The sequence below is a fragment of the Antennarius striatus genome, chromosome 15, assembly GCF_040054535.1.
Source record: "Antennarius striatus isolate MH-2024 chromosome 15, ASM4005453v1, whole genome shotgun sequence".
NCBI classification, from domain to species: domain Eukaryota; kingdom Metazoa; phylum Chordata; class Actinopteri; order Lophiiformes; family Antennariidae; genus Antennarius; species Antennarius striatus.
Window position 1 is genome coordinate 15,317,164 of NC_090790.1, and position 23,151 is coordinate 15,340,314.

At 37.1% G+C, this 23,151-nt stretch overlaps 1 protein-coding gene across 1 annotated transcript; it reads right to left on the reverse strand.

The window, feature by feature from the left end:
• Positions 1–2,493: 2,493 nt before the first annotated feature.
• LOC137608984 (major intrinsically disordered NOTCH2-binding receptor 1-like) lies at positions 2,494–21,611 on the reverse strand. Its single transcript, XM_068335670.1, has 3 exons — positions 21,465–21,611; positions 20,810–21,055; positions 2,494–2,691 (listed from the first exon to the last, which is right to left on the reverse strand). Exons 1-3 carry the CDS (start codon positions 21,609–21,611, stop codon positions 2,494–2,496), a joined length of 591 nt encoding a protein of 196 aa, XP_068191771.1.
• Positions 21,612–23,151: the final 1,540 nt, after the last annotated feature.

Here is a 23,151-nt window from a genome sequence, read left to right on the forward strand (position 1 = left end):
CAGAAAAAAATTAAGCATGAAACTTATAGAAAATGAAAAATGAATACTCAATTTTTTCTTTAACAATAAGCTGACACTAAGCTTTAATGCTGAATGAACATAATGACAGTATTGTATACTAGACTTGCTAGCGCTGCAACAGCCCACCTTTGATGTTGCTTGAAATCTCTTATCATTAGTGAACAGATCTTACGTTTTTACATAATATTAAATCTAGTTGAAAGACAGACATGAAACTGTTGAAATGAAAATAAAGAACAAAGCAACATAGATCAAAACATATGTTCATTATAAATAAAGCTATTGTAATTTTGTCTGATACTACATTTCCAATGTTTCAAAACAGCAAAAACAGACAGTCTCGCTTCAGTCCTTGTTCACAATATCCGACGTATCCCCTAGTGCACCAAAGATCAATACACCACCGACCAATGCGCGAACGACCAATATACCGACGGCCAATGCGCGAACGACCAATGCACAAACGACCAATGCACGAAAGACCAATGCACGAACGACCAATGTATGAACGACCATTGCATGAACAACCAATGTACGGACGACCAATGCAGAAACGACCAGTCCATAAAAGACCAATGCACCAACGGCCAGTGCATGAACGACCAGTGTATGAACAACCGATGCACAAACGACAATCGCACCAACGACCAATGCATGAACGACCAATGTATGAACGACCAATGCACCAACGACCAATGCACTCACGACCAGTACACAAACGACCAATGCACCAACGATCAACACATGAACGACGAAGGCACCAACGACCAATGCACGAGCGACCAATGCACCTCAAGGAACAGGAGGAAGCCATTAGGAAACAGAGGAAAGATTTGAGAAATGTAAAGAAAGAGCTGAGGAGACAGGAAATGTTGAATAACTGGTGCAAGAAGACAAAGGGTGCCAATGACCAATGTACCGACAACCAATGCACAAACAGCCAATGCACAAACAACCAATGCACAAGCGATCAATGTATCAACGATCAATTCATGAACGACCAATGCACAAACAACCAATGCTCAAAAGACATGAACAACCAATGTACCGATAACCAATGGACCAGTGACCAATACACCAACGACCAGTGCACCAACCACCAACAGTCCAATGACCAGTACACCAACGACCAGTGCGTGACTGACAACCAATGGACCAATGACCAATACAACAACGACCAATGTACCAATGACCAACAGATCAATGACCAATAAATGATTGACCAATGAACAAATGACCAATGCACCATTAACCAACTCACCAATGACCAAAGCACAAGCAATCAATGCACCCCCAGGAATAAAAGTACAGCATTCGGAAAATGAAGGAAGACTTCAAAAATGTAAAAGGGCTGAGGAGGCAGGAGACCCTGAAGAAATTTTTATTAGCTGGGGCAAAGAACAAAGAGAGCTGGAGAGACATAGAGAGTATAACGATGAGAGAACTCTCAGTTCTGTTGAAGTAGCACCTCAGGTGTGAAACACTGTCAGGCAAAAGAAGAAGAATGGGCTTCACAAAGATTACAAGGAACCGCGAATGATTTATTTAATGAGCCATGAAAAGTTTGAGTCCCGCTCTGTGCGGAGTTTGTATGTTCTCCCTGTGTCTGCGTGGGTTCTCTCCGGGTTCTCCGGCTTCCTCCCACCTCCAAAAACATGCACTTCAGGTGTATTAGCCGGTCTCAAATGGCCCATAGGTGTGAGTGTGTGCATATTTGTGTGTCTTTCATGTGGCTCCATGGTGCACCGGTGTCATACCTGGAGTTTACCCCAAGTTTGCCCCAAGTCCTCTGGGATTGGCTCACAGCGTTGTTCGTGGGTCAAAGGAGTTGCTGGAGCCCATCACAGCAGACTTACGGGCATTAGGCAGGGAGATGCTCTGGACACTTTGCCAGTGCATCGTGGGGGGAAGTAGACAAAATAGGGATTTTTTTACCTCATCGTCAAAATGAATGTGAATGTATAATTATGCATTATTATTATTATTACCTTCTCCACAACTGCGTGGTGGGTGTTTTCTCCGGGTGCTCCGGTTTTACCAAGAATTTCCAAACAATAAAAATTCCACACAAAAAAAAGATTTTTAATGTCATTTCCAGTGGATTGATGATTTTGGTTGGGCTTGATCTTTGTTCTGGCCGGTGGAGATGTGGAGACCAAGTTAATCATCAAACATCACTGATCAGATCACCAATAACTAAAGAAAAGAAATCTAACCTCTGATCCAGCCAACAAATGGTAAATAAATGATCTCCATGCACCCTGGTTCTGGTTCTGACCACTCACAGTTGGATCACACACACACACACACACACACACACACACACACACACACACACACACACACACACACACACACACACACACACACACACACACACACACACACACACACACATCCCTTGGCAGGTCACATTAAAGAAATGAACACAAGTCAGCAGAGGGCGCCGGTTCTTCTCAGTTCTCACGCTGTTCAGTCGTCTCCACGGAGAACTACAGTGGGAACAACGATGACAACTACAGCACAAATACACAAAATGACTGAAGACAAAACTTTACAAAGTCTTTTCCTTCTGTCTTCTGCTTCTTTCTTCTTCAGTAAAGAGTCGAATCCTGGTGTGTAGAGATCCTCCAGCCAAAAGTCCAAATCTTTAGGCGTGTTTTCTTCTTCCTGTTTCATGAAACCATCAGAAAAACACACAGCGTGACTCATAAGTGTGACTACACACATACAGTATGTTCTTCCAGCTGTGTTAAAGTAATCTGTCGTTTTAACATCAATGCACTTGAGCTGCCATTAATCCCATTAAAGGAAGTCCACATCTCTTCTTCCCTACTTGTTTCTATGCGGACGACACTGATGTCTTCAGAGCAAGGACTAGTCTGAAAAAACCTTATTTGATTTTCTATCAGCTTCTCTTGATTCCTCTTCCTCGTTCAAGGAAATTGAGGTTTTCCTTTTCACTCACTCAACTTTTGTCACATTTCATCTTGCGAAACCTTAGTACTAGTGCTGTCAGGCAATTAAAGTAATTAATGTAATTAATTACAGGATTTCTAATTAATTAATGTAATTAATCGCATTTTAATCTCATACCTGCTAAAGGCCCCCAAATAAAGAATTTGAATTCTAGGACATTGCAAAACTGTAGTGCATGACTAATCAATAGAATACACCAAGAAGAAAAGATTTTTAACGCTCCGACAGATGTCCTTGCTGAAGCGAGACTCGAACAACCGATGGATGAGCAATCCGTTTGCGAGACGATTTCTCTACCACCAAGCTACTGCCGCCACTATAGTCAAGTACTTGTCCTTTTCATTAATAAACAATCCACCCAAAGGTCTGAGTGGGCTTGCCTCACTCTCTTGTGTCGCGTCCATCTCTATTGTCAGTCACCCTGCTTTTGACTAGTGGCGCAGGTAAGAAGTGACGTCACTGCAGCCTTCGAGACCCTCAATGGGCCAAATTTAAACTGCTTGTGCTTGCCACTAGCGTTTAATTGCGTTAATTTTTATACCGCGTTGATTTGAAGCATAATTAATCTAATTAATGTGTTAAACTGACCTAAAAAATACTTTTGTCTTCCAAAACCAGCGGGTTGAAAAAAAATTTTTTTTTGTTGACCGGCGGGAAAATAATTTGTTTTTTTTTTATTAACCAGCGGATTAAAAAACTTTTTTTCTTGACCGGTGGGTCAGTAATTTTTTTATTTTTCATGACCTCCAGGTCACATAAAAGTATTTTTGGTTGACCGGCGGGTCAAATGAATTTATTTTGGTGGTTACCGGCGGGGCAATAAAAATTTTATTTTTTCTTGACCCGCAGGTCAAGAAATTTTTTTTTTCCATTGAATAATTCCATTCAATAATTATTTTTTTTTGTTAACCTGCGGGTCAAGACATTTTTTTTTCCATTGACCGGCGGGTCAATAATTTTTTTTTATTTTTCATGACCTGTGGGTCACATAAAAGTGATTTTGGTTGACAGGGGGATCAAATAAAATCATTTTTGTGGTTATTGGTGGGTCAATAAAAATTTTATTTTTGTTGACCACCAGGATTACCGAGGCTGAGCAGGACCACCACAGTCCCTGACCACCACAGTCCGTGACCACCATAGTCCGTGACTACCACAGTCCCTGACCACCACAGTCTTTGACGACCACAGTCCGTGACCACCACAGTCCCTGACCACCACAGTCCACAGTCAAAAATTTTTTTTTTCCATTGACCGGCAGGTCAATTTTTTTTTTTTTTTGTTGAGCTGTAGGTCACATAAAAGTGCTTTTGATTGACAGGGGGTCAAATAAAGTCATTTTTGTGGTTATTGGTGGGTCAATAAAATTTTTATATTTTGTTGACCCGGGGGTCAATAAATTTTTTTTCCATTGACCGGGGGTCAATATTTTTTTTTAATTATTCATGACCTGCATGTCACATAAAAGTATTTTTGGTTGACCGGCGGGTCAATTAAAATTTTTATTTTTCATGACCTGCGGCTCAAATAAAAGTGCTTTTGGTTGAAAGGGGGGTCAAATACAGTCATTTTTGTGGTTATTGGTGGGTCAATATAATTTTTAATTTTTTGTTGATCCGCGGGTCAAGTAATTTTTTTTTTCAATTGACCGGCGGGTCAATAATTTTTTTTTATTTTACATGACCTGCGGGTCAAATAAAAGTGCTTTTTGTTGAAAGGGGGGTCAAATAAAGTAATTTTTGTGGTTATTGGAAGGTCAATAAAATATTTATTTTTTGTTGACCCGTGGGTCAAGAAATCTTTTTTTTCCATTGACCGGCTTGTCAATATTTTATTTTTTTTTTATGACCTGCGGGTCAAATAAAAGTGCTTTTTGTTGAAAGGGGGGTCAAATAAAGTCATTTTTGTGGTTATTGGAAGGTCAATATAATTTTTCATTTTTGTTGACCCGCGGGTCAAGAAATATTTTTTTTCCATTGACCGGCGGGTCAGTAATTTTTTTTATTTTTTCATGACCTGCGGGTCAAATAAAAGTGCTTTTTGTTGAAAGGGGGGTCAAATAAAGTCATTTTTGTGGTTATTGGTGGGTCAATATAATTTTTATTTTTTGTTGACCCGCGGGGTCAAGACTTTTTTTTTTTCCATTGACCGGCGGGTCAATAATTTTTTTTTTTTTTCATGACCTGCGGTTCAAATAAAAGTGCTTTTAGTTGAAAGGGGGGTCAAACAAAGTCATTTTTGTGGTTATTGGAAGGTCAATAAAATATTTATTTTTTGTTGACCCGCGGGTCAAGAAATCTTTTTTTTCCATTGACCGGCTTGTCAATTTTTTTTTTTTTTTCATGACCTGCGTGTCAAATAAAAGTGCTTTTTGTTGAAAGGGGGGTAAAATAAAGTCATTTTTGTGGTTATTGATGGGTCATATAATTTTTATGTTTTGTTGACCCGCGGGTCAAGAAATCTTTTTTTTTAATTGACCGGCGGGTCAAATAAAAGTGCTTTTTGTTGAAAGGGGGGTCAAATAAAGTAATTTTTGTGGTTATTGGAAGGTCAATAAAATATTTATTTTTTGTTGACCCGTGGGTCAAGAAATCTTTTTTTTCCATTGACCGGCGGGTCAGTAATTTTTTTTTATTTTTCATTACCTGCGGGTCAAATAAAAGTGCTTTTGGTTCAAAAGGGGGTCAAATAAAGTCATTTTTGTGGTTATTGGAAGGTCAATAAAATTTTTCATTTTTGTTGACCCGCGGGTCAAGAAATTTTCTTTTTCCATTGACCGGTGGGTTAATAATTTTTTTTTATTTTTCATGACCTGCGGGTCAAATAAAAGTGCTTTTTGTTGAAAGGGGGGTCAAATACAGTCATTTTTGTGGTTATTGGAAGGTCAATAAAATTTTTATTTTTTGTTGAAAGGGGGGTCAAGAAATTTTCTTTTTCCATTGACCGGTGGGTCAGGAATTTTTATTTTATTTTTCATGACCTGCGGGTCAAATAAAAGTGCTTTTGGTTGAAAGGGGGGTCAAATAAAATCATTTTTTGGTTATTGGAAGGTCAGTATAATTTTTCATTTTTGTTGACCCGCGGGTCAAGAAATTTTCTTTTTCCATTGACCGGTGTGTCAGTAATTTTTTTTTATTTTTCATGACCTGCGGGTCAAATAAAAGTGCTTTTGGTTTAAAGGGGGGTTAAATAAAGTCATTTTTGTGGTTATTGGTGGGTCAATATAATTTTTCATTTTTGTTGACCCGCGGGTCAAGACATCTTTTTTTTTAATTGACCGGCGGGTCAATAATTTTTTTTTTTTTTCATGACCTGCGGGTCAAATAAAAGTGCTTTTTGTTGAAAGGGGGGTCAAATAAAGTCATTTTTGTGGTTATTGGAAGGTCAATAAAATATTTATTTTTTGTTGACCCGCGGGTCAAGAAATCTTTTTTTTCCATTGACCGGCTTGTCAATATTTTTTTTTTTTTTATGACCTGCGGGTCAAATAAAAGTGCTTTTGGTTGAAAGGGGGGTCAAATAAAGTCATTTTTGTGGTTATTGGAAGGTCAATAAAATATTTATTTTTTGTTGACCCGCGGGTCAAGAAATCTTTTTTTTCCATTGACCGGCGGGTCAGTAATTTTTTTTTTTTTTTCATTACCTGCGGGTCAAATAAAAGTGCTTTTGGTTCAAAAGGGGGTCAAATAAAGTCATTTTTGTGGTTATTGGAAGGTCAATAAAAATTTTATTTTTTGTTGACCCGCGGGTCAAGAAATTTTCTTTTTTAATTGACCGGCGGGTCAATAATTTTTTTTTTTTTTCATGACCTGCGGGTCAAATAAAAGTGCTTTTTGTTGAAAGGGGGGTCAAATAAAGTCATTTTTGTGGTTATTGGTGGGTCAATATAATTTTTATTTTTTGTTGACCCGCGGGTCAAGACATTTTTTTTTTCCATTGACCGGCGGGTCAGTAATTTTTTTTTTTTTTTCATTACCTGCGGGTCAAATAAAAGTGCTTTTGGTTCAAAAGGGGGTCAAATAAAGTCATTTTTGTGGTTATTGGAAGGTCAATAAAATTTTTTATTTTTGTTGACCCGCGGGTCAAGAAATCTTTTTTTTTAATTGACCGGCGGGTCAATAATTTTTTTTTTTTTTCATGACCTGCGGGTCAAACAAAAGTGCTTTTTGTTGAAAGGGGGGTCGAATAAAGTCATTTTTGTGGTTATTGGAAGGTCAATATAATTTTTCATTTTTGTTGACCCGCGGGTCAAGAAATCTTTTTTTTCCATTGACCGGCGGGTCAATAATTATTTTTTTTTCATGACCTGCGGGTGAAATAAAAGTGCTTTTTTTTTAAAGGGGGGTCAAATAAAGTCATTTTTGTGGTTATTGGTGGGTCAATATAATTTTTAACTTTTCTTGACCCGCGGGTCAAGACATTTTTTTTTTCCATTGACCGGCGGGTCAATAATTTTTTTTATTTTTTCATGACCTGCGGGTCAAATAAAAGTGCTTTTTGTTGAAAGGGGGGTCAAATAAAGTCATTTTTGTGGTTATTGGTGGGTCAATATAATTTTTATTTTTTGTTGACCCGTGGGGTCAAGACTTTTTTTTTTTTAATTGACCGACGGGTCAATAATTTTTTTTTTTTTTCATGACCTGCGGGTCAAATAAAAGTGCTTTTTGTTGAAAGGGGGGTCAAATAAAGTCATTTTTGTGGTTATTGGAAGGTCAATAAAATATTTATTTTTTGTTGACCCGCGGGTCAAGTAATTTTTTTTTTCAATTGACCGGGGGGTTAATGATTTTTTTTTATTTTTCATGACCTGCGGGTCAAATAAAAGTGCTTTTTTTTTAAAGGGGGGTCAAATAAAGTCATTTTTGTGGTTATTGGTGGGTCAACATAATGTTTAATTTTTGTTGACCCGCGGGTCAAGAAATTTTCTTTTTCCATTGACCGGTGGGTTAATAATTTTTTTTTATTTTTCATGACCTGCGGGTCAAATAAAAGTGCTTTTTGTTGAAAGGGGGGTCAAATACAGTCATTTTTGTGGTTATTGGAAGGTCAATAAAAATTTTGTTTTTTGTTGACCCGCGGGTCAAGAAATTTTCTTTTTCCATTGACCGGTGTGTCAGTAATTTTTTTTTATTTTTCATGACCTGCGGGTCAAATAAAAGTGCTTTTGGTTTAAAGGGGGGTCAAATACAGTCATTTTTGTGGTTATTGGTGGGTCAACATAATGTTAAATTTTTGTTGACCCGCGGGTCAAGAAATTTTCTTTTTCCATTGACCGGTGGGTTAATAATTTTTTTTTATTTTTCATGACCTGCGGGTCAAATAAAAGTGCTTTTTGTTGAAAGGGGGGTCAAATACAGTCATTTTTGTGGTTATTGGAAGGTCAATAAAAATTTTATTTTTTGTTGACCCGCGGGTCAAGAAATTTTCTTTTTCCATTGACCGGTGTGTCAATAATTTTTTTTTTTTTTCATGACTTGCGGGTCAAACAAAAGTGCTTTTTGTTGAAAGGGGGGTCGAATAAAGTCATTTTTGTGGTTATTGGAAGGTCAATATAATTTTTCATTTTTGTTGACCCGCGGGTCAAGAAATCTTTTTTTTCCATTGACCGGCGGGTCAATAATTATTTTTTTTTCATGACCTGCGGGTCAAATAAAAGTGCTTTTTGTTGAAAGGGGGGTCAAATAAAGTAATTTTTGTGGTTATTTGCGGGTCAATATAATTTTTAATTTTTGTTAACCCGCGGGTCAAGAAATTTTCTTTTTCCATTGACCGGCGGAGTCAATATATATTTTTTTTTTTCATGACCTGCGGGTGATATAAAAGTGCTTTTTTTTTAAAGGGGGGTCAAATAAAGTCATTTTTGTGGTTATTGGAAGGTCAATATAATATTTATTTTTTGTTGACCCGCGGGTCAAGTAATTTTTTTTTTCAATTGACCGGCGGGTCAATAATTTTTTTTTATTTTTCATGACCTGCGGGTCAAATAAAAGTACTGTTGGTTGTCAGGCAGGTCAAATAAAGTCATTTTTGTGGTTATTGGAAGGTCAATAAAATATTTATTTTTTGTTGACCCGCGGGTCAAGAAATCTTTTTTTTCCATTGACCGGCTTGTCAATATTTTATTTTTTTTTTATGACCTGCGGGTCAAATAAAAGTGCTTTTTGTTGAAAGGGGGGTCAAATAAAGTCATTTTTGTGGTTATTGGAAGGTCAATATAATTTTTCATTTTTGTTGACCCGCGGGTCAAGAAATTTTCTTTTTCCATTGACCGGCGGAGTCAATATATATATTTTTTTTTCATGACCTGCGGGTGAAATAAAACTGCTTTTTTTTTAAAGGGGGGGTCAAATAAAGTCATTTTTGTGGTTATTGGTGGGTCAACATAATTTTTAATTTTTCTTGATCCGCGGGTCAAGTAATTTTTTTATTTTTTTTCATGACCTGCGGGTCAAATAAAAGTGCTTTTTGTTGAAAGGGGGGTCAAATAAAGTCATTTTTGTGGTTATTGGAAGGTCAATATAATATTTATTTTTTGTTGACCCGCGGGTCAAGTAATTTTTTTTTTCCATTGACCGGCGGGTCAATAATTTTTTTATTTTTTTTCATGACCTGCGGGTCAAATAAAAGTGCTTTTTGTTGAAAGGGGGGTCAAATAAAGTCATTTTTGTGGTTATTGGAAGGTCAATATAATATTTATTTTTTGTTGACCCGCGGGTCAAGTAATTTTTTTTTTCAATTGACCGGCGGGTCAATAATTTTTTTTTATTTTTCATGACCTGCGGGTCAAATAAAAGTACTGTTGGTTGTCAGGCAGGTCAAATAAAGTCATTTTTGTGGTTATTGGTGGGTCAATATAATTTTTATTTTTTGTTGACCCGCGGGTCAAGACATTTTTTTTTTCCATTGACCGGCGGGTCAATAATTTTTTTTTTTTTTTCATGACCTGCGGGTCAAATAAAAGTGCTTTTTGTTGAAAGGGGGGTCAAATAAAGTCATTTTTGTGGTTATTGGAAGGTCGATATAATTTTTATTTTTTGTTGATCCGCGGGTCAAGTAATTTTTTTTTTCCATTGACCGGCGGGTCAATAATTTTTTTTATTTTTTCATGACCTGCGGGTCAAATAAAAGTGCTTTTTGTTGAAAGGGGGGTCAAATAAAGTCATTTTTGTGGTTATTGGTGGGTCAATATAATTTTTATTTTTTGTTGACCCGCGGGTCAAGAAATCTTTTTTTTCCATTGACCGGCTTGTCAATATTTTTTTTTTTTTTTATGACCTGCGGGTCAAATAAAAGTGCTTTTTGTTGAAAGGGGGGTCAAATAAAGTCATTTTTGTGGTTATTGGAAGGTCAATATAATTTTTCATTTTTGTTGACCCGCGGGTCAAGAAATTTTCTTTTTCCATTGACCGGCGGAGTCAATATATATTTTTTTTTTTCATGACCTGCGGGTGAAATAAAACTGCTTTTTTTTTAAAGGGGGGTCAAATAAAGTCATTTTTGTGGTTATTGGTGGGTCAACATAATTTTTAATTTTTCTTGATCCGCGGGTCAAGTAATTTTTTTATTTTTTTTCATGACCTGCGGGTCAATTAAAAGTGCTTTTTGTTGAAAGGGGGGTCAAATAAAGTCATTTTTGTGGTTATTGGAAGGTCAATATAATATTTATTTTTTGTTGACCCGCGGGTCAAGTAATTTTTTTTTTCCATTGACCGGCAAGTCAATAATTTTTTTATTTTTTTTCATGACCTGCGGGTCAAATAAAAGTGCTTTTTGTTGAAAGGGGGGTCAAATAAAGTCATTTTTGTGGTTATTGGAAGGTCAATATAATATTTATTTTTTGTTGACCCGCGGGTCAAGTAATTTTTTTTTTCAATTGACCGGCGGGTCAATAATTTTTTTTTATTTTTCATGACCTGCGGGTCAAATAAAAGTACTGTTGGTTGTCAGGCAGGTCAAATAAAGTCATTTTTGTGGTTATTGGTGGGTCAATATAATTTTTATTTTTTGTTGACCCGCGGGTCAAGACATTTTTTTTTTCCATTGACCGGCGGGTCAGTAATTTTCTTTTTTTTTTTCATTACCTGCGGGTCAAATAAAAGTGCTTTTTGTTGAAAGGGGGGTCAAATAAAGTCATTTTTGTGGTTATTGGAAGGTCAATAAAATATTTATTTTTTGTTGACCCGCGGGTCAAGAAATCTTTTTTTTCCATTGACCGGCTTGTCAATATTTTATTTTTTTTTTATGACCTGCGGGTCAAATAAAAGTGCTTTTTGTTGAAAGGGGGGTCAAATAAAGTCATTTTTGTGGTTATTGGAAGGTCAATATAATATTTATTTTTTGTTGACCCGCGGGTCAAGTAATTTTTTTTTTCAATTGACCGGCGGGTCAATAATTTTTTTTTATTTTTCATGACCTGCGGGTCAAATAAAAGTACTGTTGGTTGTCAGGCAGGTCAAATAAAGTCATTTTTGTGGTTATTGGTGGGTCAATATAATTTTTATTTTTTGTTGACCCGCGGGTCAAGACATTTTTTTTTTCCATTGACCGGCGGGTCAGTAATTTTTTTTTTTTTTTTCATTACCTGCGGGTCAAATAAAAGTGCTTTTTTTTGAAAGGGGGGTCAAATAAAGTCATTTTTGTGGTTATTGGAAGGTCAATAAAATATTTATTTTTTGTTGACCCGCGGGTCAAGAAATCTTTTTTTTCCATTGACCGGCTTGTCAATATTTTTTTTTTTTTTTATGACCTGCGGGTCAAATAAAAGTGCTTTTTGTTGAAAGGGGGGTCAAATAAAGTCATTTTTGTGGTTATTGGAAGGTCAATATAATATTTATTTTTTGTTGACCCGCGGGTCAAGTAATTTTTTTTTTCAATTGACCGGCGGGTTAATGATTTTTTTTTATTTTTCATGACCTGCGGGTCAAATAAAAGTGCTTTTTTTTTAAAGGGGGGTCAAATAAATCATTTTTGTGGTTATTGGTGGGTCAACATAATGTTTAATTTTTGTTGACCCGCGGGTCAAGAAAATTTTCTTTTTCCATTGACCGGCGGAGTCAATATATATTTTTTTTTTCATGACCTGCGGGTCAAATAAAAGTGCTTTTTGTTGAAAGGGGGGTCAAATAAAGTCATTTTTGTGGTTATTGGAAGGTCAATATAATATTTATTTTTTGTTGACCCGCGGGTCAAGTAATTTTTTTTTTCAATTGACCGGCGGGTCAATAATTTTTTTTTTTTAATGACCTGCGGGTCAAATAAAAGTGCTTTTTGTTGAAAGGGGGGTCAAATAAAGTCATTTTTGTGGTTATTGGAAGGTCAATATAATATTTATTTTTTGTTGACCCGCGGGTCAAGTAATTTTTTTTTTCAATTGACCGGCGGGTCAATAATTATTTTTTTTTCATGACCTGCGGGTCAAATAAAAGTGCTTTTTTTTTAAAGGGGGGTCAAATAAAGTCATTTTTGTGGTTATTGGTTGGTCAACATAATTTTTAATTTTTCTTGACCCACGGGTCAAGACATTTTTTTTTTCCATTGACCGGCTGGTCAATAATTTTTTTTTATTTTTCATGACGTGCGGGTCAAATAAAAGTGCTTTTTGTTGAAAGGGGGGTCAAATAAAGTCATTTTTGTGGTTATTGGAAGGTCGATATAATTTTTATTTTTTGTTGACCCGCGGGGTCAAGACTTTTTTTTTTTCCATTGACCGGCGGGTCAATAATTTTTTTTTTATTTCATGACCTGCGGTTCAAATAAAAGTGCTTTTGGTTGAAAGGGGGGGTCAAACAAAGTCATTTTTGTGGTTATTGGAAGGTCAATAAAATATTTATTTTTTGTTAACCCGCGGGTCAAGAAATCTTTTTTTTCCATTGACCGGCTTGTCAATATTTTTTTTTTTTTCATGACCTGCGGGTCAAATAAAAGTGCTTTTTGTTGAAAGGGGGGTCAAATAAAGTCATTTTTGTGGTTATTGGAAGGTCAATATAATTTTTCATTTTTGTTGACCCGCGGGTCAAAAATATTTCTTTTTCATTGACCGGCGGGTCAATAATTTTTTTTTTTTTCATGACCTGCGGGTCAAATAAAAGTGCTTTTGGTTGAAAGGGGGGTCAAATAAAGTCATTTTTGTGGTTATTGGTGGGTCAATATAATTTTTATTTTTTGTTGACCCGCGGGTCAAGAAATCTTTTTTTTCCATTGACCGGCTTGTCAATATTTTTTTTTTTTTTTATGACCTGCGGGTCAAATAAAAGTGCTTTTTGTTGAAAGGGGGGTCAAATAAAGTCATTTTGTGGTTATTGGAAGGTCAATAAAATGTTTAATTTTTGTGACCCGCGGGTCAAGAAATTTTCTTTTTCCATTGACCGGCGGGTCAATAATTTTTTTTTTTTTCATGACCTGCGGGTCAAATAAAAGTGCTTTTTGTTGAAAGGGGGGTCAAATACAGTCATTTTTTTGGTTATTGGTGGGTCAATAAAATTTTTATTTTTTGTTGAAAGGGGGGTCAAGAAATTTTCTTTTTCCATTGACCGGTGGGTCAGGAATTTTTATTTTATTTTTCATGACCTGCGGGTCAAATAAAAGTGCTTTTGGTTGAAAGGGGGGTCAAATAAAATCATTTTTTGGTTATTGGAAGGTCAGTATAATTTTTCATTTTTGTTGACCCGCGGGTCAAGAAATCTTTTTTTTTAATTGACCGGCGGGTCAATAATTTTTTTTTTTTTTCATGACCTGCGGGTCAAACAAAAGTGCTTTTTGTTGAAAGGGGGGTCGAATAAAGTCATTTTTGTGGTTATTGGAAGGTCAATATAATTTTTCATTTTTGTTGACCCGCGGGTCAAGAAATCTTTTTTTTCCATTGACCGGCGGGTCAATAATTTTTTTTTTTTCATGACCTGCGGGTCAAATAAAAGTGCTTTTTGTTGAAAGGGGGGTCAAATAAAGTAATTTTTGTGGTTATTTGCGGGTCAATATAATTTTTAATTTTTGTTGACCCGCGGGTCAAGAAATTTTCTTTTTCCATTGACCGGCGGAGTCAATATTTTTTTTTTTTTTTCATGACCTGCGGGTGAAATAAAAGTGCTTTTTTTTTAAAGGGGGGTCAAATAAAGTCATTTTTGTGGTTATTGGTGGGTCAATATAATTTTTAATTTTTCTTGACCCGCGGGTCAAGACACTTTTTTTTCCATTGACCGGCGGGTCAATAATTTTTTTATTTTTTTTCATGACCTGCGGGTCAAATAAAAGTGCTTTTTGTTGAAAGGGGGGTCAAATAAAGTCATTTTTGTGGTTATTGGAAGGTCAATATAATTTTTCATTTTTGTTGACCCGCGGGTCAAGTAATTTTTTTTTTCCATTGACCGGCGGGTCAATAATTTTTTTATTTTTTTTCATGACCTGCGGGTGAAATAAAAGTGCTTTTTGTTGAAAGGGGGGTCAAATAAAGTCATTTTTGTGGTTATTGGAAGGTCAATAAAATATTTATTTTTTGTTGACCCGCGGGTCAAGAAATCTTTTTTTCCATTGACCGGCGGGTCAGTAATTTTTTTTTTTTTTCATGACCTGCGGGTCAAATAAAAGTCGTTTTTGCTGAAAGGGGGTCAAATAAAGTCATTTTTGTGGTTATTGGTGGGTCAATATAATTTTTATTTTTTGTTGACCCGCGGGTCAAGACATTTTTTTTTTTTAATTGACCGGCGGGTCAATAATTTTTTTTTTTTTCATGACCTGCGGGTCAAATAAAAGTGATTTTTGTTGAAAGGGGGGTCAAATAAAGTCATTTTTGTGGTTATTGGAAGGTCAATAAAATATTTATTTTTTGTTGACCCGCGGGTCAAGTAATTTTTTTTTTCCATTGACCGGCGGGTCAATAATTTTTTTTATTTTTTCATGACCTGCGGGTCAAATAAAAGTGCTTTTTGTTGAAAGGGGGGTCAAATAAAGTCATTTTTGTGGTTATTGGTGGGTCAATATAATTTTTATTTTTTGTTGACCCGTGGGGTCAAGACTTTTTTTTTTTTAATTGACCGGCGGGTCAATAATTATTTTTTTTTTTCATGACCTGCGGGTCAATTAAAAGTGCTTTTTGTTGAAAGGGGGGTCAAATAAAGTCATTTTTGTGGTTATTGGAAGGTCAATATAATATTTATTTTTTGTTGACCCGCGGGTCAAGTAATTTTTTTTTTCCATTGACCGGCAAGTCAATAATTTTTTTATTTTTTTTCATGACCTGCGGGTCAAATAAAAGTGCTTTTTGTTGAAAGGGGGGTCAAATAAAGTCATTTTTGTGGTTATTGGAAGGTCAATATAATATTTATTTTTTGTTGACCCGCGGGTCAAGTAATTTTTTTTTTCAATTGACCGGCGGGTCAATAATTTTTTTTTATTTTTCATGACCTGCGGGTCAAATAAAAGTACTGTTGGCTGTCAGGCAGGTCAAATAAAGTCATTTTTGTGGTTATTGGTGGGTCAATATAATTTTTATTTTTTGTTGACCCGCGGGTCAAGACATTTTTTTTTTCCATTGACCGGCGGGTCAGTAATTTTTTTTTTTTTTTTCATTACCTGCGGGTCAAATAAAAGTGCTTTTTGTTGAAAGGGGGGTCAAATAAAGTCATTTTTGTGGTTATTGGAAGGTCAATAAAATATTTATTTTTTGTTGACCCGCGGGTCAAGAAATCTTTTTTTTCCATTGACCGGCTTGTCAATATTTTATTTTTTTTTTATGACCTGCGGGTCAAATAAAAGTGCTTTTTGTTGAAAGGGGGGTCAAATAAAGTCATTTTTGTGGTTATTGGAAGGTCAATATAATATTTATTTTTTGTTGACCCGCGGGTCAAGTAATTTTTTTTTTCAATTGACCGGCGGGTCAATAATTTTTTTTTATTTTTCATGACCTGCGGGTCAAATAAAAGTACTGTTGGTTGTCAGGCAGGTCAAATAAAGTCATTTTTGTGGTTATTGGTGGGTCAATATAATTTTTATTTTTTGTTGACCCGCGGGTCAAGACATTTTTTTTTTCCATTGACCGGCGGGTCAGTAATTTTTTTTTTTTTTTCATTACCTGCGGGTCAAATAAAAGTGCTTTTTTTTGAAAGGGGGGTCAAATAAAGTCATTTTTGTGGTTATTGGAAGGTCAATAAAATATTTATTTTTTGTTGACCCGCGGGTCAAGAAATCTTTTTTTTCCATTGACCGGCTTGTCAATATTTTTTTTTTTTTTTATGACCTGCGGGTCAAATAAAAGTGCTTTTTGTTGAAAGGGGGGTCAAATAAAGTCATTTTTGTGGTTATTGGAAGGTCAATATAATATTTATTTTTTGTTGACCCGCGGGTCAAGTAATTTTTTTTTTCAATTGACCGGCGGGTTAATGATTTTTTTTTATTTTTCATGACCTGCGGGTCAAATAAAAGTGCTTTTTTTTAAAAGGGGGGTCAAATAAAGTCATTTTTGTGGTTATTGGTGGGTCAACATAATGTTTAATTTTTGTTGACCCGCGGGTCAAGAAATTTTCTTTTTCCATTGACCGGCGGAGTCAATATATATTTTTTTTTTCATGACCTGCGGGTCAAATAAAAGTGCTTTTTGTTGAAAGGGGGGTCAAATAAAGTCATTTTTGTGGTTATTGGAAGGTCAATATAATATTTATTTTTTGTTGACCCGCGGGTCAAGTAATTTTTTTTTTCAATTGACCGGCGGGTCAATAATTTTTTTTTTTTTAATGACCTGCGGGTCAAATAAAAGTGCTTTTTGTTGAAAGGGGGGTCAAATAAAGTCATTTTTGTGGTTATTGGAAGGTCAATATAATATTTATTTTTTGTTGACCCGCGGGTCAAGTAATTTTTTTTTTCAATTGACCGGCGGGTTAATAATTTTTTTTTATTTTTCATGACCTGCGGGTCAAATAAAAGTGCTTTTTGTTGAAAGGGGGGTCAAATACAGTCATTTTTGTGGTTATTGGAAGGTCAATAAAAATTTTCATTTTTGTTGACCCGCGGGTCAAGAAATCTTTTTTTTCCATTGACCGGCGGGTCAATAATTATTTTTTTTTCATGACCTGCGGGTCAAATAAAAGTGCTTTTTGTTGAAAGGGGGGTCAAATAAAGTAATTTTTTTGGTTATTTGCGGGTCAATATAATTTTTAATTTTTGTTGACCCGCGGGTCAAGAAATTTTCTTTTTCCATTGACCGGCGGAGTCAATATATATATATTTTTTTCATGACCTGCGGGTGAAATAAAAGTGCTTTTTTTTTAAAGGGGGGTCAAATAAAGTCATTTTTGTGGTTATTGGTTGGTCAACATAATTTTTAATTTTTCTTGACCCGCGGGTCAAGACATTTTTTTTTTCCATTGACCGGCGGGTCAATAATTTTTTTTTATTTTTCATGACCTGCGGGTCAAATAAAAGTGCTTTTTGTTGAAAGGGGGTTCAAATAAAGTCATTTTTGTGGTTATTGGAAGGTCGATATAATTTTTATTTTTTGTTGACCCGCGGGGTCAAGACTTTTTTTTTTTCCATTGACCGGCGGGTCAATAATTTTTTTTTTATTTCATGACCTGCGGTTCAAATAAAAGTGCTTTTGGTTGAAAGGGGGGGTCAAACAAAGTCATTTTTGTGGTTATTGGAAGGTCAATAAAATATTTATTTTTTGTTAACCCGCGGGTCAAGAAATCTTTTTTTTCCATTGACCGGCTTGTCAATAATTTTTTTTTTTTCATGACCTGCGGGTCAAATAAAAGTGCTTTTTGTTGAAAGGGGGGTCAAATAAAGTCATTTTTGTGGTTATTGGAAGGTCAATATAATTTTTCATTTTTGTTGACCCGCGGGTCAAGAAATATTTCTTTTTCATTGACCGGCGGGTCAATAATTTTTTTTTTTTTCATGACCTGCGGTTCAAATAAAAGTGCTTTTGGTTGAAAGGGGGGTCAAATAAAGTCATTTTTGTGGTTATTGGTGGGTCAATATAATTTTTATTTTTTGTTGACCCGCGGGTCAAGAAATCTTTTTTTTCCATTGACCGGCTTGTCAATATTTTTTTTTTTTTTTATGACCTGCGGGTCAAATAAAAGTGCTTTTTGTTGAAAGGGGGGTCAAATAAAGTCATTTTGTGGTTATTGGAAGGTCAATAAAATGTTTCATTTTTGTGACCCGCGGGTCAAGAAATTTTCTTTTTCCATTGACCGGCGGGTCAATAATTTTTTTTTTTTTCATGACCTGCGGGTCAAATAAAAGTGCTTTTTGTTGAAAGGGGGGTCAAATACAGTCATTTTTTTGGTTATTGGTGGGTCAATAAAATTTTTATTTTTTGTTGAAAGGGGGGTCAAGAAATTTTCTTTTTCCATTGACCGGTGGGTCAGGAATTTTTATTTTATTTTTCATGACCTGCGGGTCAAATAAAAGTGCTTTTGGTTGAAAGGGGGGTCAAATAAAATCATTTTTTGGTTATTGGAAGGTCAGTATAATTTTTCATTTTTGTTGACCCGCGGGTCAAGAAATCTTTTTTTTTAATTGACCGGCGGGTCAATAATTATTTTTTTTTTTCATGACCTGCGGGTCAAACAAAAGTGCTTTTTGTTGAAAGGGGGGTCGAATAAAGTCATTTTTGTGGTTATTGGAAGGTCAATATAATTTTTCATTTTTGTTGACCCGCGGGTCAAGAAATCTTTTTTTTCCATTGACCGGCGGGTCAATAATTTTTTTTTTTTCATGACCTGCGGGTCAAATAAAAGTGCTTTTTGTTGAAAGGGGGGTCAAATAAAGTAATTTTTGTGGTTATTTGCGGGTCAATATAATTTTTAATTTTTGTTGACCCGCGGGTCAAGAAATTTTCTTTTTCCATTGACCGGCGGAGTCAATATATATATTTTTTTTTCATGACCTGCGGGTGAAATAAAAGTGCTTTTTTTTAAAGGGGGGTCAAATAAAGTCATTTTTGTGGTTATTGGTGGGTCAATATAATTTTTAATTTTTCTTGACCCGCGGGTCAAGACATTTGTTTTTTCCATTGACCGGCGGGTCAATAATTTTTTTATTTTTTTTCATGACCTGCGGGTCAAATAAAAGTGCTTTTTGTTGAAAGGGGGATCAAATAAAGTCATTTTTGTGGTTATTGGAAGGTCAATATAATTTTTCATTTTTGTTGACCCGCGGGTCAAGTAATTTTTTTTTTCCATTGACCGGCGGGTCAATAATTTTTTTATTTTTTTTCATGACCTGCGGGTGAAATAAAAGTGCTTTTTGTTGAAAGGGGGGTCAAATAAAGTCATTTTTGTGGTTATTGGAAGGTCAATAAAATATTTATTTTTTGTTGACCCGCGGGTCAAGAAATCTTTTTTTCCATTGACCGGCGGGTCAGTAATTTTTTTTTTTTTTCATGACCTGCGGGTCAAATAAAAGTCGTTTTTGCTGAAAGGGGGTCAAATAAAGTCATTTTTGTGGTTATTGGAATTTCAATAAAATTATTAATTTTTGTTGACCCGCGGGTCAAGTAATTTTTTTTTTCAATTGACCGGCGGGTCAATAATTTTTTAAAATATTTGTTGACAGGCAGGTCAAAGAAAATAGTTGCCTTTGTTGACAGGTGGGTGAAACAAATTTATTTTTAATTTGACTGGCGGCTCAAAAAAAAAGGTTTTTTTGGCCAGCAGGTACTTACCGACAGGTAAGTAATTTTTTCTTATTTTCGTCGACCGGCGGGTCAAAGAAAAAATGTTTTTCTTCAAACGAGGGTTTGAAAACTTCAGAAAATACTACTGTTGTCAGGCGATTAAAAAAATGCATCTAATAATTACAGGATTTGTAATTCATTAATCGCATTTTAATTTCATACCTGCTACAGACCCCCAAATAAAGGATTTGAATTCTAGGACATTGCAAAATTGTAGTGCATGACTAATCAATAGAATACAACAAGAAGAAAAGATTATTCATGCTCCGACGGATGTCCGTGTGGGAGCAGGACTTAAACCACCGATGGTTGGGCGACCCGTCTGCAAGATGATTGCTCTACCACCGAGCAACTGCCGCCCCTATAGTCACATGCTTGTTCTTTTTATCAATAAACTTTCCGCCCAAAGGTTCGAGTGGGCTTGCCCCGCTCTCCTGTGTCGCGCCCATCTCTGTTGTCAGTCACCCTGCTTTTGTCTAGTGGCGCAGATACGAAATGATGTCAAAGCAGCCCATGGGTCGCTCAATGGGCCAAATTTAAACTGCTTGCCCATTGACTTGCCACTCGCAATAAATTGCATTAATTTTTATAGTGCGTTAATTTGAGCATAATTAATTTAATTAACGCGTCAAAATGACAGCCCTACTTAGTACATATTGAAATTTGATCAAATCGGACACATATTTTCTCTTTTGCATTGTAATATTTCAGAGGGATATATTATAATCAGTGTTCATTGTAATCAGTGTAATCAGTGAGCCCTTCCAGTAGAGCCCATCCAACAGGTGGTTCAACATGTTAGGATCCTTCTGCACTGAGGGCAGGAGAAGGACAGAGGAGACCAGAGTCTCCCAGCAGAGATTGGACTCTACTGTCTCCACTGTGTGGACGGCCTTTAGGTAAGGAACCCTGTGTCAGAGGTACTGATCATGTGTTCAAACTGATTGCAAGGGGTTCTTAACTAAAACCTGCATCCTTGTAGGGTTGTAGTTGCAGGGTTGTAGTTTTTCTGTACATTTGGGAAGTCCCCTAATGCTTCTTAGACTTGCATTAATAAATGTGTAATAATGTTGTGTCTCACACTGAAATCAGATCGAGAGGCTGCGGACCCTTCATCCGTCCTGCTCTGTTCACCTTTACCTTTAGATAATCTGCCAGGTTGCCTTGGAGGGTTTTTTTGTCGTGTTCTTTGACAGTCCAAGACGGTTTGGACTGGTTGTTCACTGCATCTTTGGAACTTCTGGCAATGTACAAAGGGTTTGTTCTGATGTTGGACTTGAGGGTGACAGGACTGATGTGTTTCTCCAGGTATCTGTCCACAAACAATACTGGATCACCCCCTGGGGACGGAGGAGACCGGCCCCCAGGAGCCACCAGGCCCTCCCTCTGTGGGAAAACAGAGGCTCAGGTAAGAGTTCTCACCACATCCACCTTAAAGAACCTTCAAGCCTGTGGAACCCCTGCTCTCAGAGCGTCTCTGTACTGCCGGTTCAACTAAACTCACTTAACAATTCCAATGATTAAAAAGGAGAGTCGGACTAAACGCTAGAAATAAAAGTTAACTCATCATCATAAGACAAAAGAAATACAATAAAAACAAGTACAATAAATAGCTGTCGCTACCACATTGATATCTCATCTTCTGGATCACTCTAGTTGTCAAACTTCAGGTCCACATTTCTTGTTGTTTAGACAATTAACGTGTGAAGGAACCGATCCATGTCAAAGAGAACACACAACCCCCATACCTGGGAGAACAACCCCATTGTGCCATAGAACACACACACCTTCATACCTGGGAGAAGACCCTGTTGTGCCAGTGCCTCTGACTGGACACGACTGCCCCAACCTGGAACATGCTGTGTGAGGCCGGCAGTAACCCCACGTCCAGCTGGAGGAACCGGTGTGGGTGGTTGTTGTTGGGCAGAGCGGAGATGTCCATTCTCCATCCAGGCCAAGTGCTGCCCCCGCCAGCAGGATCAACATCGCTAGCAGCTAGCTAATAATTCATGAAGAGCAAATAATTTATGAGCCTGTATCACTGTCATGGGAAGTAGACAACCTCGCCAGCAGTGTAGCATGGGATCAATGTGAGCGACGGGGGGGGGGGGTTACAGTCAGTGTGATGAAACACATTGACTCCTAAAAAAACTACAAAAATCAAAGCTAAAACAGGATTCAGTTGAGCTGAGTATTTAATCTGTTCTTGTGGTTCTGGGGTTTAGTTCTGGCTTCTTCTTTTCCTTTCGGCTTTTCCCTTCAGGGGTCGCCACAGCGAATCAATTTCCTCCATCTAACCCTGTCCTTTGAATCCTCTTCTCTCACACCAACTACCTTCATGTCTTCCCTCATTACATCCATAAACCTCCTCTCTGGTCTTCCTCTAGGCCTCCTGCCTGGCAGTTCAAAACTGAGCATCCTTCTACCAATATATTCACTATCTCTCCTCTGGACATGTCCAAACCATCTCAGTCTGGCCTCTCTGACTTTATCTCCAAAACCTCTAACATGTGCTGTCCCTCTGATATACTCATTCCTGATCCTATCCTTCCTGGTCACTCCCAGAGAGAACCTCAGCATCTTCATCTCTGCTACCTCCAGCTCTGTCTCCTGTCTTTTCCTCAGTGACACTGTCTCTAGACCAAACAACATCGCTGGTCTCACCAGTTTTGTACACCTTTCCCTTCATTTTAGCTGAAACTCTTCTATCACACATCACACCTGACACTTTCCTCCACCCGTTCCATCCTGCCTGGACACGCTTCTTCACCTCTTTTCCACACTCTCCATTGCTCTGGACTGTTGACCCTAAGTACTTAAAATCCTCCACCTTCTTGATCTCTTCTCCCTCTAACCTCACTCTTCCACTTGAGTCCCTTTCATTCACACACATGTACTCTGTCTTACTGCGGCTAACCTTCATGCCTCTCCTTTCCAGGACAAACCTCCACCTCTCTAGCTTCTCCTCCACCTGTTCCCTGCTCTCACTGCAGATCACAATGTCATCTGCAAACATCATAGTCCATGGAGATTCCTGTCTAACCTCGTCTGTCAGCCTGTCCATCACCATGGCAAACAAGAAGGGGCTCAGAGCTGATCCCTGATGCAGTCCCACCTCCACCTTGAACTCCTCTGTCACACCTACAGCACACCTCACCACTGTCTTACAGTCTTCATACATGTCCTGCACCGTTCTAACATACTTTATTCCTCTATAGTTGCCACAACTCTGCACATCTCCCTTGTTCTTAAAAATGGGCACCAGCACACTTCTCCTCCATTCCTCAGCCATCTTCTCACTATCTAAGATCCTGTTGAACAACCCAGTCAGAAACTCTACCGCCACCTCTCCTAGACACTTCCATACCTCTACAGGTATATCATCAGGACCGACTGCCTTTCCACTCTTCATCCTCTTCAATGCCCTCCTCACTTCATCCTGACTAATCTTTGCTACATCCTGCTCCACAACAGTCACCTCT

What these genes read in the sequence shown, in the direction of transcription:
- LOC137608984 (XM_068335670.1), bottom strand. Translation starts at nt 21,611, where the DNA reads ATGGACATCTCCGCTCTGCCCAACAACAACCACCCACACCGGTTCCTC. An exon ending in ACAACAGGGTCTTCTCCCAG is followed by an intron (nt 21,056 to 21,464) that starts GTATGAAGGTGT and finishes GTTTTCCCACAG; the next exon opens with AGGGAGGGCCTGGTGGCTCC. An exon ending in ACCTGGCAGATTATCTAAAG is followed by an intron (nt 2,692 to 20,809) that starts GTAAAGGTGAAC and finishes TTCATGAAACAG; the next exon opens with GAAGAAGAAAACACGCCTAA.